The sequence below is a fragment of the Sturnira hondurensis genome, unplaced genomic scaffold (assembly GCF_014824575.4).
Source record: "Sturnira hondurensis isolate 20B ecotype Veracruz unplaced genomic scaffold, ASM1482457v3 Scaffold0017284, whole genome shotgun sequence".
In the NCBI taxonomy this organism is placed as follows: domain Eukaryota; kingdom Metazoa; phylum Chordata; class Mammalia; order Chiroptera; family Phyllostomidae; genus Sturnira; species Sturnira hondurensis.
In genome coordinates, this window is record NW_028089915.1 from 863,279 (window position 1) to 885,089 (window position 21,811).

The 21,811-nt window shown below is 43.9% G+C and overlaps 1 protein-coding gene across 6 annotated transcripts; it reads right to left on the minus strand.

The window, feature by feature from the left end:
* Positions 1-1,159: 1,159 nt before the first annotated feature.
* On the minus strand, positions 1,160-21,781 carry VPS11 (VPS11 core subunit of CORVET and HOPS complexes). Of its 6 annotated transcripts, XM_037067567.1 has the most exons (18): positions 21,618-21,781; positions 20,831-21,053; positions 19,768-19,853; positions 10,973-11,144; positions 10,740-10,875; positions 9,321-9,484; positions 8,512-8,759; positions 7,578-7,779; positions 7,048-7,199; positions 6,091-6,277; positions 5,477-5,623; positions 5,166-5,354; positions 4,897-5,058; positions 4,523-4,662; positions 4,231-4,433; positions 3,924-4,095; positions 2,532-2,754; positions 1,160-2,398 (listed from the first exon to the last, which is right to left on the minus strand). In XM_037067567.1, coding segments are annotated over exons 3-18 (2,664 nt in total). In that variant the 5' UTR covers positions 19,770-19,853; positions 20,831-21,053; positions 21,618-21,781; the 3' UTR covers positions 1,160-2,233. The 6 variants fall into 6 exon arrangements, with proteins under 6 accessions (XP_036923462.1, XP_036923458.1, XP_036923460.1 ...); XM_037067563.1 differs by lacking the exons at positions 19,768-19,853; positions 20,831-21,053; positions 21,618-21,781 and adding an exon at positions 11,705-11,929 and having other exon boundaries at positions 1,160-2,079; positions 2,208-2,398; positions 10,973-11,121; XM_037067565.1 differs by lacking the exons at positions 19,768-19,853; positions 20,831-21,053; positions 21,618-21,781 and adding an exon at positions 11,705-11,929 and having other exon boundaries at positions 1,160-2,079; positions 2,193-2,398; positions 10,973-11,121.
* Between the last annotated feature and the right edge of the window lie 30 nt (positions 21,782-21,811).

The following is a 21,811-nucleotide window of genomic DNA, read 5'->3' on the forward strand; positions in this document are numbered from 1 at the left end:
CCGCCCCCCGGAATTAAAGACGGTTGCAATGGAGACCAAACCTTTCAGTTCCCGCCCCTACTGTGCTCGAATGACGCGAGTCGGGAATTTCTCTGCCTGTCTTCCTGATTGGGACTCAGGCCTATGCCTTGTTCTGAGCGCGCTCTAATCATGGCCAGTGGCTAAAATACCTACCCAGATTAACCCAGCTGTTCCCCTCGCAGTCTCCTCCTACTACCACCCAAATGGTCAGTTAAGCCAAAGTTAGCCCCAAGAAGAAAAGACCGTATTAACCCCAAAATGCTGCAGTGGAAGTAGAGGATCCTTGAGCATCTTACAGCCCCCTAGACTGGATTCAACAATTACAAATAAGATTGCTCCGGAAAGCTAGTCAGCCAGAATTTTACAGCTTTATCTCCTTAGCTGTGGCACAAGTAATTAGTGTAGCTTAAGTGGCACTTCCTTTGCTCTGTTCAAACAGCTCTGCTATGACCCTGGAGTAAGCAAATTTTCTATTTTTAAATGAGGTTCAGAGATTATAGATGCCTGAATACAAGTAACTGTGACGTGGGAGTGCCAAACATATGGAAAAAGGACTTATTAGAAAAAGTGCTTTACCCACTGTTACTACCATATATTTTGGACTATAAGACACTGCCCCCCCCCAATTTGGGAGGGATAATGGTTGTTAATGCTGCTGTTGAGTTGTTTACATTTACACTGGTGAAATATTATGTTATTAAATATTTTACATTTTTTGCTTCAAACATTTTTTTCCTATTTTCCTCCTCTAAAACCTAGGTGCATCTTATAGTCTGAAAAATACGGTAAGCACCTATAATGAGCACCCATGTGCTAATCACGATACAAAGAACTGGACAAGCACCCCTTTGTGTCATAGGCCTTCATAGTAGCCATAAAACAAAGGTGTTATAATTCCTAATGTACAGTGAAGGAAACTAAGGTTCTGAGAAATTAACAGTATTTCTAAGTCAAACTAGGATTCAAACGCAGGTCAGCTGACCCAAAATTTTAGCCACTTTAGCTACTTTTAACTACCATAAACCACAATGTCCAAGTTGTTTCCCTCAATTAAACAACCCCATAGGAGTGATTTCTGACAGGCAGTGTAAACCCAAATTACATGCAAACACTGGCAACATAAATTTCAGCAGACAACTTGAAAGAGGGAAAACAATGTTTTAATACAGGCCCCTTTATCCTATCATCTGATACTGAATACAGGAAGACACCAGCCTACTCATTATGCAGACAGTAGACTTAGGCTCAAAGCTCCCCATCAGAATCTGTCTCCTGCCTAAATGCTTCATCCAAGAGCCATAGTATAGACCTGACTAAAGAGCAGGAGCTATTTGGGGGCCTCAGGCCAAAATGCTCTTGGAGCTCAGGCATTAGGTCTTTTAAAGAGGTTCTTCACTACATTGAACTCTATTAGATGCTACAGGTCCCACCCATTACTGGAATGAAGTCAAATCAATCTTGCCTGGCCAGTGTGCCTCAGATGGTTGGAGCATCATACTGTAAACCAAGAGGTCACTGGTTTGATTCCCAGTCAGGGCATATACCCAGGCTGTGGGTTCAGTCCCTGATCAGGGGTGACTATGTTTCTCTCTCCCCCCATTCCCACCTCTCTCTCTCTGGAGTGAAGATATATACACACATATACAGATACCAACATGACCTTTAAGGAGCTCTGCAAGGGAAGTGGAGCTCTCAGGGATGCATGCAGAGGGAGAGAAGTACACTCTACAGTTAAGAATCATCGGCGGGTCCCCAGAGTAAATTTAACAACCCTAAAATCATATAATTTTATTTATAGACTCTGGGAGCAAGGACCCAACCACAGGGTGGTACTCCTGGTTAGAGGATAAAGCAGCTATTGTCCATACTCAGAGGTTACTGAGGTGCCCTCCCCCACTAGTCTTGAATAATGTACACTGTTCAAAAAGTCAACAGGAGAAACAGTGAACTGGCCAAAGAGAAGGCAGGAAAAAAATCTCCTTTAGTCCTGAAAACTATGGCATCAAATCAGAGTGGAGTCCTGCACATGTCTGCCTGATTCCCGAGTTCCTAATGCTGCAATATTTTAATACAGGCCCTTTTATCCTATCATCTGATACTGAATACAGGAAGACACCAGCCTACTCATTATGCAGACAGTAGACTTAGGCTCAAGGCTCCCCATCAGAATCTGTCTCCTGCCTAAATGCTTCACACCCCCTCCACGAGCTGCTTAAGTGCCCCTCCTGGAATGCACAAGCAGGTCCCGCTGCAGCCCAGACTCCAGACTTCCAGTCAGCCTGGCCATGGGAGGGTCGGTCAGCAGAGTCAATTTGTTGAAAACACCTCGACCAAAGTAGTCAGCAATCACAGAGAAGCTGTCATTGGAGCACTTGAGCTGCAGGGAAAGAGGAGAGAAGTAGGAATTAGAACTGAAGCGCTAGTTTCCTCAAATGAGGGGAAGAGAAAAGCCCTACAGTGCTCCCCTGACTCCCTGTGAGTGGGTACTCATCCACCCTACTCTTCCCCACCTGGTGCTGGAACTGATCATGGAGGTCTCGTTTCTGTTCCTGGATCCGGATCATATCCATGACCTTCCGGTTTTCAGGGAGGCAGGTGGGGCAGTCAGCATCACTTTCTGAGTAACTCTCAAAGCAGTGTTGGTGGAAGGAATGTCCACAGAGAAAGTGGACTGAGGGCAACTCCAACGCACTGTTACAGATGCTGCACTTGGTCTTCTGGAAAATCTTTGGACTACAGGCAAGGGAGACCAGAAAGAAGTGGCAAACAGTGAGGGCAGGGCCAATAGCCAAGTGAAGAGAGAAGGCAGCTGGAGTCATTAAGGAGAGATCCAAGGCCCTGCTCTTCTTACAACCTAAAAAAGGTCAGAAGAATACAACACCACGGGGCTTACAGTGAGTCTCAGTATGCTCCCAGAAAGTCCTATTAACCCAGGGGAATATGGTTCTATTTCAGTTTTCACAAGTGCCATAAAATTGTCTTTCAGGTTTTCACTCAGATATGACTCTTTCAGAGGCCTTCCCGAATACCTTATAAATTCTCTCTCATATACACTCCTCACCCTACACCCCTTCCTCAATTAATTTTCTCCTTAGAACTTACCACCATCTAATATACTATATTTTACTTATTTAACACATTTACTCTCTGTCTCTACCTCTATAATGTAAGCTCCATAAAGGCAGGACTCTTTGTGTTGTTAACAGTGCCTGGGATATAACAGGGGCTCAGTAAATGTTTGTGAAATTATTGTTCTCTAATAAATACTTTACAATGTTAAGGGCTTAAGAGTAGGGCCCTGACTGGTGTAGGTCCGTGGATTGAGCACGGGCCTGTGAACCACACAATCGCGGTTCGATTCCCAGTCAGGGCACATGCCTGGGTTGCAGGCCAGTTCCCAGCAGGGGACTCACGAAAGGCAACCACACATTGATATTTCTCTCCTTCTCTCCTTTCCTTCCCCTCCCCTCCCCTCTAAAGATAAATAAATAAAAAATAAAATCTTTAAAAATAAATAAATAAAATCTTAAAAAAAAAGACTTAAGGGTAGGCATTAACATCTACCATACATACGTGTAAATTTTCTCGTATTTTGCCATACATACGAGCAAAATTTTAGCCTCTGAATGTCCTGTAACCATACAACTTAGATGTGTGTTTGGAAAATATAAAATACAGGCATATACAGAAAGTAAAGTGCCTGTCCTAGATAATACCCTCCAAAGCCTAATAAATAACGATCTATATAATAAACCTTTCTTTGGAGTTTCTCCATTAAAACAGATCTTCAAGCAGAAAATGCTCAAACACACTCCATCTTTTGTCTTTGAAATTATTTAATGACACAGTGTAAAGAACAAGGTTATCCCCTGGATACCTCCACTTAACAAGATGCCAAGTACCTCGTCTTGAGCTCCAGAATCTCCTGGCGGATGCGGGTGGTTTCCTCTCGGTACCGCCGTACCCGGAGCTCATCCTGTGCAATCTGCTGGCTCTGTTTCTGCAGTTTTTGGACCAGGTAGTCCCGGATGACAGACAGGGTGGCTGTGGAGTTGTGGGCCAGGGTCTGCACCACTGAGATTGGGGTCCAGGAGGAAACAAAACAATGAACCAAGCAGTGCCCTCTAGACAAAGTTCAAGAGCTCCTACCCCAGAGCCCCTGATTTTTAGCAGCTGACACCTGCCCACCCACCCTGTCCTTCCAAGTACCTAAAAGGGGTGGCATGAGGTTCTTGTTCTCAATATGCTTGAGCACAGCTGCCACATACTCCTTGCAGTCCTCCTCCTTGCGGGCAAAGTAGCTGAGTGCCTGCTCCCACAGGGAGGGTTCCTGCTCCCCATGGCACTCACACACAGCGATCACCTGCCGGTACTGCTCATGCTGCATGTGGTAGTGCATAATCTGCTGATACCTAATGCCAAGGCAAAGCACACCTCAGTGGCTGCTGTTGGAAAATTACTTGGATCCTTCCCCCTTCCCTGAATTTCCCCAAACCCTTACAGCTTCCCCTGCTCATAGAGGTAAAGGACCCCATCCTGGAAGTCATGCATCTGGCATAGGACCAGGGCCTTGTCAAAGACATCACAGAAGTGGCCACTCTTCAGAAGGGAGATAGCCTCTTCGTGAAGCTTCTCTTTGACCTAGGGAAGGAGGAGAGTAGAACTGCTGGAGAGAAAAAGAAGACAGTCACAAGACCTCTTTGGACAAGGCAAGTGAACTATATCTTCCTCTCAGTCCAATTTCCTCTTCATTGAGGACATTGAGCCATCAACAGTGAGGTGTTATTGGTCTACAGAAGGCAGCAAAAAACAACCACAAGAGATGGAAGAACTGCCTTTTCTCCAGCACCTCCTGCAGCTTTTGCCAGGCCTCACCTGTGAATCCTTCTCATGGGCCCAGTTCTGTAGTCGTAACTCAAGAAGCGTGTCATAGATGCCCTGTGGTGAGTTGGGCTGCACTGTACTCATGTGCTCTAGGAAAGCTTTCAGCTCTCGTGGATTGTTGGCAAAGATGGGGATAAACTCCTCTGAGTTGGCCTAAGATGGCAAGGGAGGAGAGAAAAGGCCAAGGGAGAGGGCTTGGTATCCACGAGGCCCCTACGGTGATCCCTGGTGTCAAGCGGGCATTTTCCCAGAGGCCTCACCCTGCAAACCGAAGCCTCCCTGTCACGTTGGCCTTCAGGGCTGGGCTGATAGTTGGTACAAAGTCCCTTCAGCAACTGGGTCATCTGCTCTGGAATATGGTGCATGAGGATCTTGCCATAGCGTTTCATATTGCTTTCTGCCTGCTCAAAAGGCAGCTTGCCAATGTACCTAAGGGCTTCCTGATAGTTCTGTAGAGAGGTAAAGAGAAGAGTAAAAGTGCATGTTGCTGTCTCACCCATCAGGAATCACTGTTATCATTCCAGGATGTCCTAGAAAAAGAACAGAACTCTGAGTCAAGAGTCTCCTCTACCTTGATGTCCTCTAGCTGGATCTTCAAGTACCACTCATGATGTGCATGGTCCTCAGCCAAATAGAGGGCTTGAGAATAGTAGCCAGCCTGCCGGAGGACCCTGATGGCTGTCTCTACATCAAAGTGGACCTCACTCTCACTCTTTGTCTGCCATGGAACATTAGACAAAATCACTCAGAGAGGTTGTGGTTAGGGAAGGGAGAGAAAACATGCAGCCGATTCTAAAAGCACATTGTTAAGATAATAATAAAGCTCACACTTTTAAAATATTATGTTATCTTGACTCTCAGAAAGTTTCTAAGAGCCAAAGTCTTCCTCTGTTCCTACTATTCCTTCCTTCTACTATTTAGAGGGACTCCTCTGAGGACAAAGGGCTACCCTAATGCTACTTACCTGGGCTTGGATACCATGGGAAGTTGTGTCATCATAAAACAAGACGGGAGATGGGAGAGAACTAGTGAGACAGGCTATTTTTCTTTCTAGTTTATAGACCAGAGGGTCCAGATTCCTAAATAGGGTCAGCTTTTTCCTGCATACTGCTGAAGGACAAGCCCTGGTGAAGCTGCCTCAAGGAATACCCCACCAACACTACGACCATCACCACCACCCTGCACCTTGATGAACTCCTCCAGCTTCAAGCTATCCTTGAGCTTGGTGTAGCAGTTGAGCAGGAGGGTGGTGTGGTCAGCATTGGCCAGGGACTGCCGATGCAGAGTCTGCAGGTAGGCGGTCAGGTTGTGGATACGCTGGGCATCCAGAAATTTGCGGATCACATATGATGGCTCCAACTTCCCGATGGTTCTAGGGAGACATGTACGTAAAGAAACATCTGGATTAGTGTACTTTTCAAACTGTCGTGTGCATAGGGATCATCTGCAGTTCTTAAAATATCAATTCTGTTTCAGCAGGTATGGGGTGAGGCCTGAGAATCTGCACTTCTAACAAAGTCCCAGGTAATATTGATGGTATTAGACTGTAGACCACATGAGTAGCAAGCCTCTAGAGAGCTGGTTCTTTTCCTTTTTTTAATTTTTCTTTATTGATTTTTAGATAGAGAGACACATCGATTTGTTGTTCCACTCATTCATGCATTCACTGGTTGATTCTTGTATGTGTCCTGACTAGGGATCAAAACCCACAACCTTGGCATATCAGGATGACACTCTAACCAACTAGCCTACGTGGCCAGGACCAGAAAACTGGTTCTTAAAGTTGGCTTAAAACAGGAATTGTAGCGAGTTGGGGAATAAAGCTAGAAAAATTCCTAAAATTCACAGAATTAACACTAATGAAAGAAAATGTGGAAGTATTAGGTCAAAATGAATAACAAGGGTCAAACTATAGTTTAAAATAATGGGTATTCATCAGCTCAACTGCTTACTGGTCATTAATATTTGACCCTGAACATTCCCTTTCCAATAAGGTATACTGTCTTCTCACTCAAGCCATCATAGTTTCTACAGAAAAAAAGGACAATTGCTGGTGACTCCCTTCCCCAAGCACAGGTTTTAGCCTCCCTGGCTGGGTGTCTCTGCATTAATAGCTACATCCTCAAGCACTTCTAGACTAACCTGATATACTGCTGGACAGCCCCATCATGGTTGCCCTTGCTGTACAGATGGTCCCCATACTGCATGAAGATGTGGGCCAATCCATCACTGTCCAGGTGCTGGCTCTTGGCCAGGTTAATTGCCATCTCGAATAGGTTTTTCTTAAACAGCATCTGGAAAGAAAGAGATTAGAAAATTGGTAGATGCAGTCCTGAGGAGACACCTTCCCAAAATGAACCCACAACATGCCAGACAGTCCTAAAGTTTCAATCTTACTATATCCTAGACAGGGTGAGACCTCTCAGTATCACCTTACCTCCTAGGGTTCCCTGCAGACAGAGTGGACCCTGAAAGTGGGCTCTGGCTCCCAGCAGTTACTTCCCTCTAAGGCTTCATCCCAGACCATTTACCTTGTAACTCTACTCTAAGGGGGCTGAGTAGGGCTATGACCCAAAGGGAAGGATATACTCTGGCCAAGGTGACTTGGGGAGCCTGTTCCTATAGCTCTGTCTGGGTGCATATGGCCAACTCTGGGAACCTGGTGGCCTTGCCTCCAGTTTGGTCTGTGTGTCCTTCTCTTGCAGTGCGTGGACCCGCCCATCCCGCGTCAGCACATACAGGGAGCCCCACTCAGCAAGCACGTCCACTATATCCTCAAAGACAGCACTATAGGCTATGAACTTGTTACACAAGTCATAGATATTGAGAATCTGCTTGTCAGAGCTCTGTGGGTCCCCGCTGGTAAACTCTGACCTGTATGGGAAAGAAAAAGCACCAGATATTTGTACGACCCTCTGCCTCAGCTTCCCCTTTATTTCTTTTCTGATGACAACTTTGGAGCTACCCATTCCACCCACAACAAATCACCTGCTGGTTCCTCTAGTAGCTCAGCCCATAATATGCAGCATTGTGCTGGCAATTGTAGGAAGAGAACATACAAACCTGACCTTACCCTGTAAGATTCTATAACTAACACAGGCAACAGATTAAAAAAATTAATGGATGAATTCAAACATCCATTCATCTAACAAATAATCAGTGCCTGGTGAACTGAAGGACATTGTGCTTAGTACTGAATGAAAACAAGCTAACACCTGACAGGGACCACTTCCATCATGCAGAAGACCTCACCACCTCTTTCAGGTGGCTCAGAAGAAAAACACTGGGTCGTGCATTTCCCAGTTTCTCTACTACTTAATCCCTTGTTCCTCTGCCCCAATCTATTTTGACTAAAAAGTAAAAACAAAAACCAATACCAGGTTCAAAATTGCCTGAAGTGTTCTAGTGCACCAGGGCTGCTCAACAAATGTCTGTAGCAAAACACATTTTTCAGTAAAAACATTATAATTCAGTCTATGTGTAAGCCAAATCTACATAAAACCAAAGTAGAAGATTGATGGGATCCAGGCATTAGGGTTTTAAAATCAGGTTAATTCTGGGGAACAAGTCCAGCCCTCTCCCTTTCCCTTTTCTTGGAATTCTTACTTGGGAGAAACCTTCCGGTCACAGGAGACAATGATAAGGTAGCCTCTAAACCAGTGAGCAATGAGTTTATGGCCCTCAAAGGCGAAGCAGGGCCCACGTTCATCAGGCTGGTACAAGTAGACACACTCATCCCCGGCCACTATGAACTGTAGGTCCTGAGAAGGGTCACTTAGGGCTGAGCAGCGTAGGCCACAACCATGAGTATCCAACTCCACACGAGGGCAGTCCTTTCCAGAAACTATATAGGACTAGAAGTAAGAAAGGGTTATCAGGCTCCCTCTGAGGAGGTGGTATCTAAGACTTCCCAAGAGTATTCCCATCTCCATCTTAACTCTTTCTAATTCTTAGCACCTTAAGACTTTCCCTGGCTGTTTGCCTTCTCCATTAACCACCACCCATCTACTAAATACATAAGCAGGGACCACATTTCTCTCCTCTGCACATACTAACACTAACTACTACAGGAATTCTGCAAGTGAGAAAAACACAGTGATCTTAAACTACTTTATAAAAAGATTAGGCTGTTAACAGGAGCAACAAGAACCAGAGAAGTAAAGCAACTTATCCAATGTCATCGATCAAGTTAAGGAAAAAATTCAGGTCTTTTACTACAAGTCCAATTCTTTTCCAAACTCAAACTCTTCCCAGTCTCCTAAGTGAAGAAATAAAATATTAAGCTGAGCAAATAATTCAAGGCTACGCAATGAATAATGTTAGAACTCTACCTCTTTTACCAGTTCCTTAAGCTAGCTCCCCAAGGAGAAAAAGCCTTTCTTGCTCACCTCTACGAGTGGAGGTCCTGATCATACCTGAACATTCTCTGTTGTCACAACAAACAAATGAGTGGTCTTTCCTGCTTGGCGGAAGGCCAGTCCAGTAACAGGATAGTTGCCCTTGTGCAAAATCTGGGTTTTGCTATGCCGGTCCCGAGTGATGTCTCCTTTGTTCAATGTAACACTGCCATCTGTGAAGCCTATACAAGAGCAGGAAACAGCACTTAATTGAAGCTGAAAATCAGGAAGCACAAAATGGCAAATGGCCACTTGAAGTATTCATTAGAAGTAACAAGATTTCTCCTCATATGCAACTTCTCCAATGGTTAATATGAAAATAGGTACTCACTGACTCATTTTCAAAGAACAAAACTAAATCCTTTCTAACTCCAAATTTAATAACCCTGAAAAAGTGGTCTCATGAGTCCAGGCTGGTGTGGCTCAGTGGATTGAGTGTAGGCCTGCAAATCAAAGGGTCGTTGGTTCAATTCCCAATCAGGACACATGCCCGGGTTGCAGGCCAGGTCCCTGGTAGGGGACATGTGAGAGGCAATCATACACAATCATGATGATTCTTTCCCTCTTTCTCCTTCCCTTCCCCTCTCTAAAAATAAATTAAATCTTTAAAAAAGAAGTATAAATTCTTTCTAAATGGTCTCATGAAACCAATGAAGACAAGCTGAAGAAGCAACTCTGAAGAAAATCTTTAGCCTTGGCTGGTATGGCTCACTGGACTGAGTGCTGGCCTGTGAACCAAAGGGTCATTGGTTCAATCACCAGTCTATGGCACAATCCTGAGTTGCAGGCCAGGTCCCCAGTAGGGAGTGCAAGAGAGGTAACCACACACAGATGTGTCTCTCCTTCTTTTTCTCTCTCCCTTTCTCTCTCTATGAATAAATAGATAAATAAATAAATAACTTTAAAAAAAAAGAAAGAAACTCTATAAAGAATCCTGGAGCTACCCTGGCTGGTGTGGCTCAGTAGACTGAGAAAGCCTGGGTTTCACCAGCCTGTGAAACAAAGGGTTGCCAGTTTGATCGCCAGTCAGGGCACATGCCTGGGTTGTCCGTCAGGTCCCCAGCTGGGGTGTTGGAGAGGCTACTAATTAATGTCTCTCTCCCACATTTATGTTTCCCTCCTTCTCTCTAAAAGTGAATGACCATGGGGAAAAAAGTCCTGGAGCTTTAGCTTTCCCTTTCCTTAAAAAAAGATTATATTTATTAATTACTTATTAATTTTTAGAGAGAGGGAAAGGGAGGGAGAAAGAAAGGGAGAGAAACATCAATGTGCAAGGGAAACATTAATCAGATATCCCTCACATGCCCCAACTAGAGAACCTGGCCCACAATCCAGGCATGAGCCCTGACTAGGAATTAAACCAGCGACCTTTCAGTTTGCAGGGCACTCAGTCCACCTGCCACACCGGCCAGGGTACTTTGCCTTCTTTCTGCTTACCAATGGCCATAAAGTTGAGATTTTCATGGACAGTCAAACAAGACACAACGGTCGGCTCCGTTCCTGGAATGGCAGGGAAGATTCGAGTACAGAGTGGATTGCCACCATCTCTCTTCTCCAGATTCCAGATCTTCACCTGTGGGCAGACCTCAGGTGGGTGAATGCTAGTCACCCTCCAACAAATATACGTTCCCAGGCTTCTGGGTCTTTCCTGTTACCTTTCAAGTACTCACCAGGGGATTGATGCCCTGTTCATCCTCACCTACAGATGCTAGAATATTGTGTTGCTTCAGTTGGTACAGATGTGTCACCCGTAGTTTGTAGGCTTGGAAACCCGTAAGCTGTAGGGAGCGGGGCAAGAACCAGATCTGGCCTTCCATATGTGTAGAGTAGTCAAGGAGCCTCCTTTCCAAGGAGAGATACTTACATTTAGACCACAATCCAGATAACAACATACATACAGCTCTTTAAATTTTGCACAGATTTTCCCACACATTATTTCCTGGGACTCCATATCTTAAAAAGAGTAAAAAATGAAAAAAAAAAAAAAACAAACAAAAAAACGGCCAGAGTTTAGAGGCAGCAACATGAAAAGCCGAGCAGCAAACTCCTGGTTTCATTTACCTTGTCACCCACAATATTGGGTAGGGGAGATAATGACACCTTATATATGCATCTTTTAAAGCCAGCTTGCATCCTTTCTTTTCATCTTAAAAAAAAACTTACTACGAATTGGTATTTTATTATCTAAGAAAACCGAAGCGGAGAGAAGTTAAATGAACTGTCCAAGATTACGTGGTTGGCAACAGGTTGGAGAATGGACTTCCTTCTCTCCTCTGACCCAGTGGGCCTCCATCTAAAAGAAAGTGGCACGTAACACTAACCCCTATGACGTAAAGATTCCATCCCAGCAGGATCTCTTCAGGGATGCGGAGAGGGAAGAGACAGTTTCAGAGTAAGGATATCTCCAAAGACTATGCTCCCTCGGCCTGAGTCGCAGACAGTGATGCCGGGAGGGAGGCAAAGGAACTTGGAAGCAGCGGATCCAGAGTTAGCAGCGGCCCCGGGCGCTGGACCATCATTGCCCAGAGGTTCCTTAACCAGCTCTTTGTCGAAGAAAACAAAGCGGCGCCACTGAAGGTAGGCCGCCATCTTCGCCGAAGGCCCCAAGCCTCCCAGTTAATGGTCACGTGAGAAATTCTTGAGGATCACGTGGCTCAACAACTTCCTTGAGCCTGGTTGCACCTGCGTTCTCTAGTTGGGGTGACCGTTTCCTGTTGCTGGGAGAGTAGGCGGGGCCGCGTGACGCATGGCTTCCCGCCCAGCGCTTGCAAAGCAATCTGCAGATATGCGGTGTCAAACTGAGCTGGCTAAAAGGGTTTCAAAAGCAGGACTCTTCACCTCTTGGAACACGTTTCCTCCTTTATAAAGTGTAGGGGCATTGAAGGATCAAGGTGAGCCCTGTCACGCGCTTTGAACTATAATCTGCTGTGCCTTAGTTAATTATATTGTGACCTCACAGGACTGTTTTGAGGCATAAATGAACCATTATGTATGAAACTGGTTTTTCAGTGTAGGAGAGAAAAATAAAATTATAAGTTTGTGTCTTCCTCCAGTTACAGACGTGAACACAGTATCTTATATTTGTTTTCGTGTGTCTCTGTTAGAATGTGTGGCTCCTAACAGAGGAGGAGGGGGAGGGGAGGGAGAGGGGCTGTAACAAAGAGGGAGTGATGGACCCTCACACCACCCCCCCCCATAATCTGGGAAATACTCGGGGGAGGGGGAGGAGCTGTAACAAAGAGGGAGTGATGGACCCTCACACCACCACCCCCCAGAATCTGGGAAACTCCCAAGAACCTGGGCTCTCTCTCCCTTTCCATAGTGGCAGGGTATGGCACATAAACACAAAACAGCAAAAAGCCTAGATGTGGCAGTTCTGAGAGCTGAATGATTTAACAAGTGTTAAGTGTCTAAGCTATTCTTTGGCCTCCCACAATCCCCAACTGTGGCAAAACCAACTGTCCACATAGAAAACTGTAGGTGTGTTGTTTGTGTATCACAAGGAGCTATGTACAGAAGTGACATAGTCATTTTGAGAGTATGTGCAAAAAAGTGGCCATATGGTATTTGTGAAGTTTATTTCTGTGCACACACCCACACGCACACTGCTTTTTAGTTTTGAAATATTTTACTCTTTATTCCTACCAGCCTGAGTTCCTAGATGTTGGGGACCACTGTGCCTGGTTTCAGGAATTGTAACTACCCCTCTTGGCTAAGGATGAGTGAGTGACCTCCAGAATGTAAGCCACAGGAGACAAAGCTTGTCTCTGGTAGCAAACGCTGCCTCAGTTTCCCCTCCCTGCCCCCAAAGCATGGTTGGCAGTCAATGATGAGTAACTCACAGAGAGAGGGGCAACCTAAGCCAGACACAATCACTTGGGAAGCCATCATGGAAGGACTCAGGGGAGGGGGAGGAGCTGTAACAAAGAGGGAGTGATGGACCCTCACACCACCACCCCCCATAATAGTCGCCATGTCCTCTGGGAGAAGCACTTCCTGGCTCTAATCCACTTAAGCCTGAAAACCTGATGGGGAGGGGGTGCAGCTCCTTTCCTTGCTAGAGTGGATCAGGGGAAATGTGGCATAAGAAAGAATTCTTTAAAATCCTGTGAAACCTGTTTTGCTAAGAGTGCTTTCATTCATATGTTAAGGGTCCAAGCAGGAAATGAGTATGTCTCTCAAAGTTTCTGCATACCCCCTTCCTGACAGACTCTGATTCAGACTAAGCCCTCAGATTTCTTTCAAATGCTACCTGTTTGATCCTTGCCGCCCTGTATTCCTGTGTATTACAACCCAATAAAAGACCCTGGAGGAGCCCTGGCTGGTGTGGCTCAGTGGATTGAGCACCGGCCTGTGAACCACACCGTCGCAGTTCGATTCCACACCGTCGCGGTTCGATTCCCAGTCGGGGCGCGTGCCTGGGTTGCAGGCCAGTTCCCAGGAGGGGACGCACCAGAGGCAACCATACATTGATGTTTCTCTCTCCTTCCTTTCCCCTCTGAAAATAAATAAATAAAATCTTAAAAAAAAAAAAAAAGACCCTGGAGGAAGGGGCTCCTGGCTTTTTTTCCTCTGAGAAACTGGCCACCTCTCCTCCCCAAGCAGATCATGTCTTGGTAGTGTTTACTTTCATCCGTGGTGGGTGGGGGTACTTGAGGGCAAAGTCGCCCCCACACCTAGAGAACAGGAGCCCTGTCTTGGTTACCATGAACCAGACCCAACAGAGCCTGGTAGTTGCTTCATATTTGATTGAAGGAATGAATGTGGATGATTTTCCTCTTATCCCCTCTCTTCAATCTAGTTGATAGGAAAGGTAGTGTCCATTTATATAAAGAGCTAAATGAGGGGAACAAATTGGCCACCACCAGCCATATAGATTTTCTAATTTCCATCCCAGCTTAGAGTTCTTTTCTCTATCACGCGGGTATTGGAGCTGTTTCAGGATCTCAGCCCTTAGGCAGAAACCTCAAATGGGGAGTAGATTGGACCCACTTTCACCTGCTAAGCATATTCTGTACTACTCATTAGAGTTTTTAGATAGTATGTCAGTTGTTAAAACTATGAATGTTAAAAGCAATATGAAAACAGATGTGAACAGAGCCAAACAGATGTGGCATCTTTGTTGTTGACTTGGGTGTCCCCTATACTGTCCAGTGGCAGGGACCCAGAGTCGTCTTCTGATGTGTGAACCTGGTAAGGCCTGTGCCCATTGATGAGGGTACAAAAGTAGAAATTGACCTGCCAAAACGTCTCACATCTCTTCACACCTACTCTCTTCCTTTCTTTCGTCCTTTGACACATGTGTATTAAGAACACACTATTGCCAAGATTGTATTAAATGCTGAGAATATAAATATGAGCAAGATGTGGTTCTTGCCTTTTAGGGAGTTCAACCACCACTAGAAGGGGCAGACATAAAATGGACTGACAGTAGCCAGCCCTTAATTTCATGTAGTGAAGTATATCTAACAAAGTGCTTTCACTTTTTTGTGGACTCTTCATAGGGACCATCTGCAAAAGTGTCATTGTCTTTGATGAGAAGTGGAGTATCAGAGAATTTCAAGTGACTCTGAGCAAAAACATCAAAGTTCTTTGGAAATGAAACAAGTTCTTCAGTTCCTTAACCTATTTATTTATTTATTTATTTATTTATTTATTTATCTATCTATCTTTAGAGAGGAAGAAGAGAGGGAGAGAAACATCAATGTATGGTTGCCTTTTGTGCGTTCCCTGCTGGGAGTTGGCCTGCAGGGAACTGGCCTGCAACCCAGGCATGTGCCCTGACTGGGAATCGAACCGCAATCCTCTGGTTCGCAGGCCTGTGCTCAATCCACTGAGCTACGCCAGCTAGGGAGTTCCTTAACCTTTAATTGGTTAGCTCGGATGTGAAGCTAGGCTGTACTTTTAAGAACATACACCATGGTTTTTCTTTTAGCTATACTTGTCTGAATCCAGGAACTTCAGGATACTGAAGAAGATAAGCAGTCAAACCACACAGAAAATTATTATGTGTACAAATTCATTTAAAATTATGCATATTAAGTTCTCAAATTTGAAGGGACTAAAGCTATAGAAGCAATTTAAATCTTTAGCTTGAAACTAAAGATCACAACTCAGAATCAAGAATTGCCTAGCAGCCCTGGCTGGTGGTGTAATTGAGTGCAGGCTGCAAACCACAGGGTAGCTGGTTCAATTCCCAGTCAGGGCACATGCCTGGGTTGTGGACCAGATCCCCAGTGGGAACCACGTGAGAGGCAACCACACATTAATGTCTCTCTCCCTCTCTTATTCCCTTCTCCTCTCTCAAAAAATAAATAAATCTTTAAAAAAATAATAGTAATTGGGCCCTGGCTGGTGTAGCTCAGTGGACTGAGCACAGGCCTGAGAACCAGAGGATCAAGGTTCAATTCCCAGTCAGGGTACATGCCTGGGTTGCAGGCCAGTTCCCTGCAGGTCAACTCCCAGCAGGGGACGCATGAAAGGCAACCATACATTGATATTTCTCTCCCTTTCTCCTTCCTCTCTTTAAAGATACATAAATAAATAAAATCTTTTAAAAAATAAAAATAAAAATAATAGTAATTGCCTAGCAATCCCTTCTTTTTCCCTTCAGCGAATTGGTCCTTTGTGATGTACAACAGTCCATTGGAGCACTTCTTGTTCCAGCTGCAAACTTTTATTTTCTATGCTTTTTTTTCTCTTTTAGCTCCCTGGAGAGAAACCATTTTCTAAAATACTGAAAGGCTTGGGGTTTTTTCTCTTAGCGCCTCAAAAGGATAGCAGCACTTTCCACTTTAGGAGCAAGATCAACCTAAAATGAACTCAAGGGTCTTATAGTGTTAAGAGTCCAAGGATCCAAGGCTACAGTGAAAAAGGAGAAATAATTTGCTGGTTTTTGATTGTGAAAACCTGGCCTACAAAAAGGACATAAATTTCCCATGAACCTATCAAAGCATTTAACATGCTTTTAACACTGCAACATCACCTTTGAGTTTTACTTCTCTGACAAAAACAATGTTAAATAATGTGTGTTTAGTGCTTAGTGTCCCATGCACTGTGCTAAGCATTTTACCTTTTTATAAAATTTTTACACCAACCTCATGAAGATGTACCAGCACACCTCTATTAATGATGTGGAAACTGAGGCTCAGGAAGGCTAAACAACTTGCCTGGAGTCACATAGGAAGGAACTGTAGGAAGTGGTAGAGTTCCTAGGCAAATTCATGCCTGTCAAACTCCAAAGCCCTGTGTTCTGGGTGCTCAATTTAATTTCTTCTGGAATACTGAAGTCCGTAAACTTGTCATAAGTCTGAATGCTTTTCTGTGAATTTTCAAGAACCTTAAAGTCTTGTTTTCTTTCTCTTTTGGATACACAATAATCACTGTCTCAATGCAAGCTGGGAAATGTTCCCAATCCTTTGCTCCTCATGCCCCACCACATATCCTAATTCACAACAAGACTTTCAAAATGTTTTAAAACATTCTAGTGTTATAAAAGATACAGGGGCTGTCACACTGCTGTTGGGGAGTGCATATTGGTAAACCTTTCTGGAGGGCAATTTGGCAATGACTAAAAAATTAATTTAAGCCTGTATTTTCACTTGTAGAAATTTATCCTAAATAGGCTATAAGGGATTGATGTGCATAAAGTTATCAATAAAAGTGTTTTCTGCAATTTTATAACAGCAAAAAGAACCTGTCAAACAGCAATTTGGCAAATTATTGTACTTTTCTATGCTACAATTCCATAAATATTGCTACTGAAAATTCTCTAGAGGAAAATATGATAAGGAAAATTTTTGCAATAAACTAAATGAAAAAGTCACAAAATATCATCTCTATGAAAGTTGAACGTGTGTAAATTGATTACATCACAATGCTAAAAGTGATTTAATCTAGAAAATGGAATTCTGGGTGTTTTTTAAGTTTTCTTTTTTCCCCTATGTTCTTCCAGTTTTTTTCAATGACCACATATTTCTTTTGAAATTTTCCCCTAACTTAAGTTTTATAGCAAAATCACAAATACTAAATATTTTTTTAAAGATTTTTATTTATTATTTTTAGAGAGAGGGAAAGGGAAAGAAAAAGAAAAGAGAAACATCAATGTGTGGTTGCTTCCCACATGCTCCGCACTGGGGACCTAACCTGCAACCCAGGCATGTGCTCTGAATGGGAACCAAACTGGTGATCCTTTAGTTCACAGTCCCACACTCAAGCTACTGAGCTATACCCGCCAGGGTGAAACAAAATACTTTATAAAATTTTTTATTGAAGTATAACATACATACAGTAAAGCCAATATACTACAGGCTGTTGAATTTTCACAAAGCCATGGCAACTAGCACTGTAAACAGAGCACTGCCAAAACTCCAGAAGCCTGCTTTATGCCCTTTTCTACCCACAAAGGTAAGCACTATCCCAATTTCCGTCACTATAGCTTAGTTTTGCCTGTTTTTAAACTTAAGTAAAACATACAGTGTGTACTCTTGGTTCCTGAGATTCATTTGAGTTATCAAATGTAATAGCAGACCATTCATTTTTATTGCTACATAGAATTCCATTGTGTCAATCTAATGCAACTTATTTGTCCGTCCAGCTATTGGTGGGCACTAGGTTAGTATTAAATTCTGGCCATTATGAATAAAGATGTTATAGTCTTTTGGTAAACAAATGTATACATTCATTAGATATAAATCTAAGAATGAAGCTGCTGGGTGACAACTAATTTTTTTTTCAAGATTTAATTTTTTTTAAGCACAGATGGCAAACACAAGGCCTAAGGACCGAATCCAGCCCTCCATCTTGTTTTTTTTTAAATAATGTATTTTTTTAAAGATTTTATTTATCTTTAGAGGGGAAGGGAAGGAGAGAAGGGGAGAAATATCAATGTATGGTTCCCTCTTGTGTGTCCCCTGCTGGGAACTGGCCTGCAACCCAGGCATGTGCCCTGACTGGGAATCGAACCACTATCATCTGGTTCACAGGCCCACGCTCAATCCACTGAGCTACACCAGCTAGGGCCCTTACCTTTATCCAGCCCGTGGCACCTTGTTTCTACCTGGCGGCAGTGCCAAGCTCTCACTCAACTGTAAGTAGTAGTTACATTTATACAGTTCTAAAATTACAGTCAGCCCTTTGAAGGCAACCGAGAGGCTGATGTGGCCCCTGGTTGACAATGAGTTTGTCACACCTGTTTTAGAGAGGGGAAGGGAGGAAGAGAGGGATAGAAACATCAATCTGTTGGTTACCTCTCAGGCCTCCAACTGGAGACCTGACCCCACAACCGAGGGGTGTGTCCTGATGGGGAACTGAAGAGATGACTTTTTGGTTTGCAGGACAATGCCCAACTCACTTCACCACACCAGTCTGGATAACATTTTCTCCTTTGTTATAACTTGTTTTTGTGAAACACTGTTCTCTGGCCAGAGAACAAAACGGGTGACTGCCTGGAGCCCTTGCACCTGCTGCACCACCCACGGGGACAGATACACAGTCAAAGCTGTAGCTGCAGCAAAACTATGCTCCCACCAAGAGTATCCCAGGATGAGAGGTCATTTTGGAACAGGGAGACTAACTTTCATAGCCTCCCAATTTGCAGTCATTCAATGGGTTTTTATTTAAATAGCTTTTTTTAAAAAAAGATTTTATTTATTTATCTTTAGATGGGAAGAGAAGGAGAAAGGGAGAGAAATATCAATGTATGGTTGCCTCTCATGAGTCCCCTGCCGGGAACTGGCCTGCAACCCAGGCATGTGCCCTGACTGGGAATCGAACCACGATCCTCTGGTTCGCGGGCCCGCACTCAGTCCACTGAGCTACACTAGCCAGGGCCAATAGGTTTTAAATAAATGCATGAAACCATTAACATACAGAATTTGTTTCCAGACAGACTGACTTCTTCAAAGGGCAAAGTCATCCCCATCTCTGGAACCCCAGCACCTAAAACAGTACTTGCATATGACAGAGGTTCCATAAATGTTAAAATGTGTATGCTGGCCCTGGCTGGTGTGGCTCAGTGGACTGCAAACAGAAAGGTTGCTGGTTCCATTTCAAGTCAGGCACAAGCCTGAGTTGTGAGTGGGTCCCTAGTTGAGGGCAGGGGAGGCAACTCATCAATGTTTCTCTCGCAAAAATGGGTATTTCCCTCCCTGTCTTTCTACCTCCCTTCCCCTCTTTCTGGAAATAAATAGATAAATAAAATGGACAGATGGCCAAAGGTAGACAAAAGTAGATTGAGAAACAAAGTCTTTCTCCATAGAACCAAAATGACAACTTACATGTCTATCATTATAACAAAATAGTACCCATACTATAGAATGCTCTACAGCTGTAAACAGCAATGAAGTGAATCTTTACAAAGACATGGGAAACACTGCATGATTTATATGTTACCCCACCCCAAAACAGGCAAGTTGCAAAAAATCTAATCTAACATTTTATCACTTATAAAAAGACAATAACTTACATGTTTCAAGAGATGTATATGGCCCTGGCCAGGTTCCTCAGTTGGTCAGAGCATCGTCCCAATACACCGAGGTTGCAGATTCCATCCTGGGTCAGGGCACATACAAAAATAAACCAATGAATGCATAAACAGTTGGAGCAACAGATCAGTGTTTCTCTCTTCTGTTCTAAAATCAATCAAAAAAAGGGAGCCATATGAGGTATGTCTGGGAAAAGTCCAGCCATTGTTAATATAATGAGAATGGTTTGCATGACATCAATGAAATCTGGCAACCAGAGAGTAGACTGAAATGCACATGGGTGAACAATGACTTTACTGTATGAGTTAGTGGGGGTGGTAAACACCCTTAGTGAGCATGTGTACTGTGTGGCCATCGCATTCAAAATGACTGAGCAACTAGAGGAATGAACCTACATGAAATTCTGTGTTAAGCTTGAACATTCTTCAGTGGAAACTATTCAGATGATTCAGAAGTCCTTAGCTATAAGGCAACTGGTAGCTTCATCACAACAACACGCCAACTCATGCATCGCATATGAAGAGTTTTTTGGCAAAACATTAGATCAACCAGGTGACTGAGTGTCCCAGGTGTAGAGGTAATTTGGCCCCCCTACAGCCCAGATCTGGCACCCTGCAACTTCTGGCTTTTCCCAAAGCTAAAATCTCCTTTGAAAAGGAAGAGATATCAGACCATCAGTGAGACTCAGGACAATACAATGTTAGTGATTAGCGTTAGTGAGGTCTCAAGGTGTCTATTTTGAAGGGGTCTGAGGCATCATTGTCCTATGAACAATGTTTCTTGTATCTTGTTTAATAAATTTCTCTATTTACATGGCTGGATACCTTCTGGACGGACCTCGATATGTACACTAAAGCAAAGGAAAATGACTGGAAGGATTCACACTACGCTGTTAACAGATAAACATCTGCAGAGGGGACAGAGAGGTTGCAGATGGTATCAAAGGGATTTAGCTTAATCTAGAATAACTTTTCAAAATTATATTTGTGTAACTGTGTTAAAATTTTAAGCAAATTTCTCTATTTCTAGCAATTTCTCTCCTACCTTAAGACTGCATTATTCTTGAAGAAAAATAGACCTCTCCCTGGTTTATTAGACCTCTCGCCAGTAGGTTTATCTTCTAAGCCTAGATACCTGACTACATTCTCTCCCTAGGCACTACAAGAAATGTAGGGAAAGGAACAAATAGAAGTTCCTTAAACAAGTTCTGGGTGTCACAGCCGGGTTCTTCAACAGAGCATCTGTGAAGGAAGGCTCAGCGTCAATTCTGGAAAAGAAGAAAAGGAGAATTAATTTCCACATTTAAGAAAAGCGTGCTCATCTCAAATACAACTGAAAAAAATAAATGTGCACTCCCTAAGGGCTGTGTGCACATTTCGGTGAGGCTCTAGGGGTCAGAGAAGAGAGTGAGGACAGCCAAATACCTGCCCTGCCCGACGTGCTTTAAAGTACAAGATTTAATGAAACATTAAATACACATAAGGTGGTGCACATATGCTCAACCAATTACAGCCTTACAAATAAGTGTCTTGTGTGTAGGGCTTCGCAGTTTGGTATATCCTTTCTTACAAACTGGGCTTAGGTCAAATTCTACCACTAATACAAGTGTTATCTCCAACCACCCGCGAAAATCTCTTGGTGGTGTTCCTTTTTTTTTAAACGCCCCCCACTCTCGGTGAAACAGAGAATTGGGAAGGATAAAGCCTGAGGCGCAGCCATTCTCTTGATTTCAATCCAAAACCCAGGGAAGTTGAATACCAACCAGCAAGCAAGCGCTTGGCACGGCTAAGGAACAGAGGGTCCACTTGTTCCAGGCACCCTCACTCCTTACCTCGCTAGTAAGGTATTCAAGCACCTCAGCCACAAAGGTCTGGCGAGAGCACCGGTAGAGGAGCCCCAGTAACGGAGTCTCAGCTCCTGCGGTTGCCGATTCCCCTCCAATTAGTGGATTTGCCTCTCCACTGTAGCCAGCATTGGAGGAAGAGCAGCAGACTCAGATGGAGGAGGAACGGGCATAGGACGTGG